We start from the raw sequence: 9215 nt of genomic DNA, 5'->3' as shown, positions 1-9215 counted from the left end.
CGAGTCATCGATGTTGTACTTGACCTTGTACACCTACCTACACCCAATCAGTTTTACCCCCTTCAGTGCGTCAACTAGATCCCAGGTCTCGTTTTCCGCCAATGCGTGCATCTCTTCCTCCATCGCGGCACGCCAATTCGCGTCGTTAGCCACTTCTGGGTAGCTCTCCGGCTCACGCACTTCCGCTACACGGGTCATGTACGCTTAATGATGCACCATGTACTCGTATCCGAACCGCAAAACAGGATGCTTCTGACGGGTAGATCGACGTAATCTCACATTAGTCAATGTCGAGGCCTTCTTGGTCGACGCGGACTTCACCTTTAAAGTCCCGTCACCGGTTCCCTCGAAGTCGGATTCGCGTTGGTCTGACTCGTTCCTATCCGTGCCGGAATCCAACACCTTCTTCTTCCCTTTCTCTTTGCGCGTAAGCCATCTCCTCGGCTTCCTAAGCGGGGAATGCACGGCCGAGTCTCCACTACTCGCCGGCTCTTCATCGGACTAGTGGTACCGACTCAGTCGTCCAATCGGTCCACTTAAACGGAGTGAAATCGAACTCTCTTCACGGGTCTTGATTTCAGGCTCATCCGGAGGCATCTCGGCCTCGCTGATCTCATCGTCAGAGTTTGGATTGGAGTCGGGTTTCGAAGTCGAGGGCTGGTACCAGGACGCGGACTCGTCAACCACAACGTCGCGGCTAACACGCGCTTGTTTGGTGCGAGGGTTATAGCACTTATAACCCTTCTGCTCGTCCGAGTAACCGACCAAGATGCATTTCTCGACCTTTGCGTCCAGCTTCCTCCTTTTCTCCTTCGGTACATGCACATATGCAATGTTACCGAACACCCTCAAGTGTCGCAAGTTCAGCTTCGTTCCGAAATATAGCTCGTGCGCCGACACTTTGTCTCCGATCCGGTTCTGGATGTATACCGCGGTCCTTACCGCCTCGGCCCATTAGAACTTGGGCAAGCTCTTCTCCTCCAGCATTGCCCGTGCCGCTTCCACAACTGACCGATTCTTCCTCTCGGCCACGCCGTTCTGCTCCGGCGTGTATCTACAATTGAATTCACGCCGAATTCCCATTTGTTGTAGATAACTGTTGAATTGACCGAAGAAGTACTCTTTCCCGCCATCCGACCGCAAGCACTTGATCTTTCGTCCCGTTTCCGTTTCCACGAACCCTTTGAGGTCCCGAAAACAGTCGAAGACTTCGCTCTTCCTCTCAATGAGGTAGATCCACGTGTGTCGCGTGTGGTCGTCGATGAAAGAGACAAAATATCGGCTCCCGCCAAGACTAACGTTTTGTGTCGGCCCCCATACATCGGAGTGTATAAGGTCGAGCTTGTTTCGGCTCCGGTTTCGTTCGTTGGGGAAAGGAAGTTGGTGTTGCTTCCCAAGCTGGCAGGCTTCACAAATTTGTGCCTTTCGGCCACTAAATTTAGGCAATCCGAACACTACCTGTTTCGATTGCAGATCTTGAAGCCGTTGGTAGTTGATGTGGCCTATCCGCTTGTGCCACAAGTCGATGTCCGACTCGGATTTTTGTCCCTTCGCGAACATTGCGGTGCTGCTGTCAGTGGAGTTGAGGATGAACATCCTCCCGTCTCTACGCCCTTGCGCAATCACACGGCCTTCTTCCTCAATGAAGCACCCGAGGTGTGTAAACCGAACCTCCATCCCTTGGTCGACGATCTGTCCGACCAAGACCAAGTTCTTCGTGATTGTCGGAACGTGCAGCACGTTCATGAGTTTCCCTTTCTGCCCAACATGGCTAAGGGGAACTTCTCCGACGTTCGCGATCGGATGCAGAGTGTCGTCTCCAGTTGCGACTACTCCAGGTTGTATCGGTTTTTCGAGGTACGAGAACCACTCCTTATGACTCGTCATGTGGTTTGACGCGCCAGAGTCTACGTACCACACCTCGTCCGATCTCGGGGTGCTCTATTTCATTGAGTTTGCTTCGTGTCTCGTCACGAAGGCAGATCCTTCTCCGGCTCTCCCGGAGTCTTCGGTGTAGTGCGATCGCTGCCGATTTCCCTTGTCAGTATGTCTGGAGCCGTTTCCGGAACTGGTTCTCTCCGAATCAGCGCGCTTCTTCCAGCACTCACTTTCCCTATGGCCTTTCTTGCCACAGTACCAGCACTCCACGATGACCTTCCCTTACCGGTTCTCATCGCTTCAATTCCCCCTGGTTCCGAAGGGTCCGGAGTTGCTGTCGGCATCACTTCGATGCCTTCTTCCTTGATCTCGTCGGTCGCTTCCATTGTCTTACCAACTCGCCTAGTCCGCCACGACCACGGGGCCTTTCTCCCTCCGTGTACAACATCTTGTTGTCGGTGTGCGTGCTCGTCGACGCACCCGCGTGGTTCTCCTCTACCAGGAGCATCGACTGTAAGTCGAAAAAGGACGGCGTATTCTCCCGGGTACACAATCGTTCGGAACGCTCCGAACTTCAACGCCAAACCTCCAAGACAGATCTGGACCATCTCGCTCTCCTCGATGTTCACCTCTATGGAGGCGAGGGAGTCGCAGATATCCTTGATCTTCGAGGTATAGTCCGCCACCGACAAGTCGCGTTGTTGTAGGTTGCTCAACTCCTGTCGGAGCTGAAGCTTCCTGGCTGTGGTGCTCGCGGCGAAAATCTTCTTCAGATTTTCCCACGCACCCTTCGGCGTCTTTGCATCCCGAACATAGCTCAATAGTTGTTCGTCCACACACGACGCGAAGCAGTATAATACCCTGCTCGCCGATTGCTCCCACGACGGGAAGTCTCTGTGTGTCAATTCAGGTGCCGCGTCATTAGCTCCTTCGACATAACTCTAGTAGTCGTGCCCGAGCAAGTACTGGTGCATCTTGTAAGACCAAGATGCGTAGTTGGTTCTGTCGAGCTTCTCTGTTGGAAGCGAGCTCGCCATGCCTCTATCCATCGTTCTTCTTGGTCTTCTTCGTCAAGCTGTATCGGCTGCAGAGAGGTTCTCAACCCTCGCGCTCTAATACCATGAAAAGAGTAGCGTGCGGAAGCAAGTATGAAGACTGAACAGAAAGAAGAAAACTAAGGTTTAATGGAGAGCTTGAGCTTACACGGTGTACGCGGGAGAGACAAAGAGAGTGAGAGAGAGAAAACACAAGAACTATATTCAACAAAAAAATACTCAATCTTTATTCACCACTCTCTATACATATGTGTGTTCAATGAACACTTTTATACAAGTCCTAGAAGGACTGACCGAAGTACTGACAGTACTTCAATGCTCATTAAAAGCTCCTACACTAACTCCCAAATATATTCCTCACGAAATATCTTTCCTAACGGCATCCCGGTTTACGCACCAATCTGGCCCTACCTACGCACCGGTCTACATACCAATTTACGCATTCGGCCTAACCGATCGGTCCCAACCGATCCGGCCGATGTTGAGCTTGTCTCTCAACAAAAGATACACATCGATTCCCTAGACAATTAATACCCTTCCTAGTACATATGTACATCAGCCGATCTATCCCTAGCTATGTACAATTTCATAAACACACACCCGCACGCGCGAAAAGGGTTGGGTCACGCCTCCCCCCTTTGATTCCCCCTAGGGGGGCGGCTTTCTCCACAACAATGTCTTCTACAACTATACTTTTGGAAATGTAATGGATTCCCATGGAATGCAAGATTTAGCATAGAAGAGTTCACCAATGACACAATTATTCAATTTGAGAGACTACTCCCACAAACATTCATTGATTAATTCTAATTGTGAGCAAATTTCCAATGGTTTTGGAAAGAATAATCATCATTTACAAGCCCCATAGGTTGTGTTAAATCAGTATGGGAGACCACAATGTATTCTTGTCCACTAATCACAATAAAGCTACCAAATGGCTAAGAACACAATCATGCTAACTTTAGATCATAACCATTTATCTAAAACCTAGAACTCCCCCATGATGATAGAAGAGTTATAACTAACACAATGCAGAAAAATATCCTTAGAAAACATTTCAACATCACTTCCATGAGTGAGGATAGGGAGCAATTGATAGTTGGATTTTACTATTCTTTTGGGAGATCAAATATGACTCCCCAGTAGCTGATGCTTAAAGAGAATAAATGCTTCTTTAAATAACCAGCTATTCTTTTATCTTATTGGCAGTTTCTTCTATAGAATACATTTTGTTTTTGAATTCATCATATTTCATCTCATACAAGACGAGTCATGAAACTATTTGACAAACAAAAATCAAAGCCGAACCACTTGTTTGCCTATATTTTTCCCCTCCAAGATCCTTATAAATGCAGCAGGTGCATTCTCTATTCCATCCATGAAATCCTCAATGTAAATGATTTTACCCTCCTTCAAATAATCAGTTACCTTTTTGGTGAATTCTTCTCGCAAATAATAGTAGTCACTCACAATGAACCCTTGCATTCGAATACGCTTCACAAACAATTGATTGAGATTATGAACACCCTCTCCTTGTTGCCCTATGGATTGAGAGATCATTCCACATACCGAAATCCGTGCAAATACTTTCATATTTAAGAGGACTGCACTAAGCATTTTACCGCCCACATTATCGAAATAGATATCGATGCCATTTGGAAAACATCTACATAAACACAAATTTTGTGTGATTTTCTAGAGTTAAATGCAATAATACTAAAAAATCTTATGCCTTTCAAAATACATAAACAAAATTTGTGTGGTTTCCTAGAGTTCCACTCAAAAATACTAAAAACTCCTATCCCTTTCAAAATACTAAACACAATTTGTAAGATTTCTTAGAGATTTCTTACAGTTAAACGCAATAAAACAATAAAATCATATGCCTCTCAAATTGATTATATGTTTTCTTAGATATATATGCCTTTCAAAAAATTACATGTCATTACATTAGAGGAGTACTGAGCATTAGAAAATCATATGATAACAAACCTCTTTAAAGCAATTGACAAATCGGGCTCCGTTTTATAATTGAAAGCATCATCGAATCCCAATTTCTCCTTGAGTAATTTGACCTGCAAGGGACGTAATTTAATATAATCCTCTTTCACAATAAGTATGAACTAAAAGCAATTGCTGGACGTATCTAAATAGAGAGGAATGCACACATAAACTTGTTTTAAAACCGATATGTATTTTGGTGGACATTATAAATTTGGGCAAATTAAAGATTCATCAGATGAAAATATATATAAAAAATAGAGCACATTTTAAAGGGCCTTTGTCTTGTAAGGCATACATCAAGAGGCCAATTCCTTCCACTAAAGAGAAACACCTAGAAGGTTGAGCTCATATGTGTATGCCATATTCACTCATCGCGACTTGGTGCTTCGAAGTATGAATATCCCTTCTTAGGAAGGAGACGCACATTAAGAAAACTTTCGTACATAGGTTCCATGGGTCAATATTGGAATCTCTATGGACGCTAAAAAAATATGTATCTATCAATCTATCTTGGTTGCCACAAATCATGATTGTACATCTCCATTACAAGAGAAACAAAAACCCTATTCACATGATTTAATAGATTCAAAGCTCTATGCTGGGGAAAAATAATTTAAATGCCACTTTGCAAAAGCTTATTAAGGATGAAATTAACGTGATTAAATTCACACAGACACAATCGAAAGATAAAATTGCAAATCATGAACATTAGATAGCATCATGGAAAAAATGCAAAACTTGAAAGTGAATAAATACCAACCATCATGGAAAAAATTGCAAATCATGACATTGAATGCTATCACGAATAACAGTGGATTCATGACAAACATTGTGCAAATACACAATCACTCACTGAGCAAACTATTAATAATGGATATCGTGTATGAACTACTTCATTCCCATTAAACTACTATCTTTTTGGAGGAAATTTAGGTATATGTATTACCGATATTCCTCATTTTCGGAAATTCCATTTGCGCGAGAAATTGATGTGTGGGAGACAGAGAATAGAGACAGGATGTATATTTTGGGATTTCGAGAATACTAGGGTATTTTGGGAGTTTCATAAATTTACCTATTTTGTCTCAGGAAAGAGAGAGAAAATTACCTTTTCATCGCTTCCAGCGCTACCGACAACTCGGCATCCTGCGATTTTTGCAAACTGACCTACCAATTGGCCAACAGCTCCTGATGCTGCAGATACAAACACTTCCTCCCCAGCTTTAGGTGCACAAATCTCAAAGAAACCTGCATACGCGGTGATCCCTGGCATACCTACACATAAAATAAACTGAGCAATGAATGATGGAAATTAGAGTAAAGAAAATCAATGAAACAATTCCAGGGACTTTCAGGGTACGAGGCAGGCCAGGAGGTGAAGATATTGGGCCCCTATTAGGTGAAATGAAATGAAATGACTTTATGATTCACTAGATTTCACAAGGACTACTTTTGTAATACCAAATTCTATTACTTTGAGAAGCCTAGTTCAAAAAGTTTCTCTGACGCCTAAAATTTCATCCTTCATGTGATTCAAGAAATTTTATTGGCACTACAGCTCTGATAGAGATGTCTATTGTTTTGAAAAGCCCAGTACAAAATGTTAGTGTAAAAGCATATCTTTCTGAATGAATCATTAGTTGAACTTTACTCTTTCATAAAATAGCTTTATTACAAATAATTGGCCATTTGTGTTTCGATGTCCTGCTTATACAAGAAGAATATGATGGTCTATTTAAGATTCTCTCACAGTAGTCGGCAGACATGAATTCATCATCAGCTTATTGTTTACAAACGAGAGGCATAGCATGACATTGTGCTACACAGATATTGCCTTGTTTAGCATAGAATTTATCTGGAGAATTACCTAGAACACCCACTTGATATGAGAGAGGTAAATCAGTGTCTGTGATTTTTCGCACGTCAGAGCCTCCTTTGATAACACTATAGTTCTCCCAAGATGTCATGCCAGTAACAATATCGCCTGGTTTAAAGTTGGGATGGTTGGAAAGGAGAACTTTGGAGACGCCAAAGCCAGTAAGGGGCTGCATGCAAGAAGCCATGACGGAAACGGAACAGCTCAAAAGACTGAACCAATAATGATCACAGGAGAATCAAACAACATTTTTCAAAGTGAGATATGACTCCAATCATGAAAGCATAGAGGAAACCAATGTGAAACGAAGCATGAATCAAGGGTAGAAGTCATGCATCAAGATTCGAGGGTTTATACAGAATAAAATTATGCACGAAAATAAAGGGGCAGGGGGATATGTGAATAATGAAAGCATGAAAGAAGTTTGATAGGAAACAAAACCATGTTACTTGTCATACCAACTGTGAGTCCGTAAAGCACAAAAAAAATGTGGAAGAATTATGGCTTAGGGTAAACATATGAACCTAAATCATGTAATTGAACCAAATTTACATGAACAATGAGCTGTGAAATAAACTCTATATACATATATAAACCCTAATTCATGTGAACAATGGAATCATGAATGGGACTTTGGAGGTTAGAGATTGAGTTTATAGGACATATTCTGTAAACGGGTCGAGTTTACATGAACTCAATTTATGTAAATTATGAACTTAATTGATGTACAATGTTACGGTTTATACAAACCAAAATGATGCAAATGAATGTTTCCCGCTTAGGTTGGTATATGAACCCCATAAATGAGTACATGAAAAGCATGAAATGGGTGTACAAAAACCAAATAGATGTGAGCAGTGGAAATATGAGATGGGCCTAAATGAAGCAATTTTTATGTGAACCATGAAAAGATGCGATGATTTGAACTCACGAAGTTTGTGACCCATGAAATGGTTCTAAATGAAACAGATTTTATTGAGGTTTATATGAGCCATGAAAGCATGAAAGAACCTATAAGAAGCAAATGTATTTGTCTGTGGGTCTTTAGGGTTTATATGAATCAAGAAATGGCACTTAATGAGCGGAACTTCTGTGTGAAAAACATTAAAGAGAGAATTTTTGATCTATTTATAAGAGAGGCTGAGATTCTTACCTGGCCAGGGATGAAAGAGGGAATATAAGAGTCTTTGAGGTCTCGCATTCGGTTCCGCATGTAAGGATCGGGGGATAGGAAGAGATTCTCCACTAGCAAATCCTGCTGAGCCATCTGGTGATGGAGAGACAGGGAGATTCTTGAAGATTTGACCTCCATGTCGGAGACAGCAGGGGAAGTGGTCACGTAATGCTTCAGGGTCACACGAGTGTTGTCCACCTCTATTCCTGCCATGACCATGGCTGTAGCCTTCACTGTGGGGCAATGTCTTCACTGTGGGGTATGAGTTCTCTCTCTGCGACGAGAAGTATGTAGAAGTAGCAGAAACAGGGCTTTTTCTGTTTTGCGAGAGTCTCGTGAGTCTGGTCACGTGATCAACAGGTGCTCTCATTCTACACGGCCACACGCGTACCATACGTGGTGTCAAGCATTCGCGTATGGTAAACACCCTTCGAAGTATGGTAAATACCATACCTTTGTATTCGTTATTTATTATAAGGTAAAAAATTAAAAAAAATTTAAGGTAAGAAAGTTAAAGATAAGAAAAAGTGTACAAAAAAAACATAAGAATGTTTTCATAAAATACGCATTCTCTTTCATTCGTATGAAAACGAATGTTTGCCTATGCATTCGAGTATATTACGTACTATACACATACACATACCCATAGATTGACCCATGCGTGATATTCGTCATATTCGAGAATACAAAAAATTTCTTCATATGCTTGTTTAACTTACATTTTTCAATTTTCCTTCATATGCTTTATGACGGGCCTTTTTGTTGCGAGATAGTACAATCTTCCCTCATAAAACATTGCATACCTTTAAGGTATACCCAACTATTTTCGAGCATGATCCTTCAATTTTTATCATCTGTCATTGTGTATATAATAGGCCTTTCTTTGGAGCAAGCAACACCATGTTTATTAGCTCAGTGTACCCCATATACATTCATATCCGACATACTATAATGTATCCTTTAAAATTAATTGTTCGCCTTTTTGAAAAATGCATGTGTTTCCATATTCTCCTCTTTAATCCCACAGATAACAACATTCTTTGATCATCATTCATGTTCTTTCAATTCTCGGACACCTATGCTTTCTATATTCTTCTGTTGATTTATCACATGAATAATAGATGAGTTTGATACCATATCCCTACCACATACATTGGCCCATGACTTCGTTGTGTATACATTTTTCATCTTACTTACACCGTGTCCAAATTTTCTTCTTTTAGCTTCC

At 42.0% G+C, this 9215-nt stretch overlaps 1 protein-coding gene across 1 annotated transcript; it reads right to left on the bottom strand.

The window, feature by feature from the left end:
* Nucleotides 1-4018: 4018 nt before the first annotated feature.
* Nucleotides 4019-8236, bottom strand: LOC147867201 (2-alkenal reductase (NADP(+)-dependent)-like). The gene is made up of 5 exons (XM_087314988.1): nt 7967-8236; nt 6805-6982; nt 6046-6212; nt 4926-5008; nt 4019-4599 (listed from the first exon to the last, which is right to left on the bottom strand). Exons 1-5 carry the CDS (start codon nt 8204-8206, stop codon nt 4230-4232), a joined length of 1038 nt encoding a protein of 345 aa, XP_087171114.1. The 5' UTR covers nt 8207-8236; the 3' UTR covers nt 4019-4229.
* Nucleotides 8237-9215: the final 979 nt, after the last annotated feature.

Source organism: Azolla caroliniana, unplaced genomic scaffold (genome assembly GCF_043228905.1).
Source record: "Azolla caroliniana isolate FFs.n. ecotype wild unplaced genomic scaffold, voAzoCaro1.0.p SCAF_2, whole genome shotgun sequence".
NCBI classification, from domain to species: domain Eukaryota; kingdom Viridiplantae; phylum Streptophyta; class Polypodiopsida; order Salviniales; family Salviniaceae; genus Azolla; species Azolla caroliniana.
This window is presented reverse-complemented; position numbering and strand designations above follow the sequence as displayed.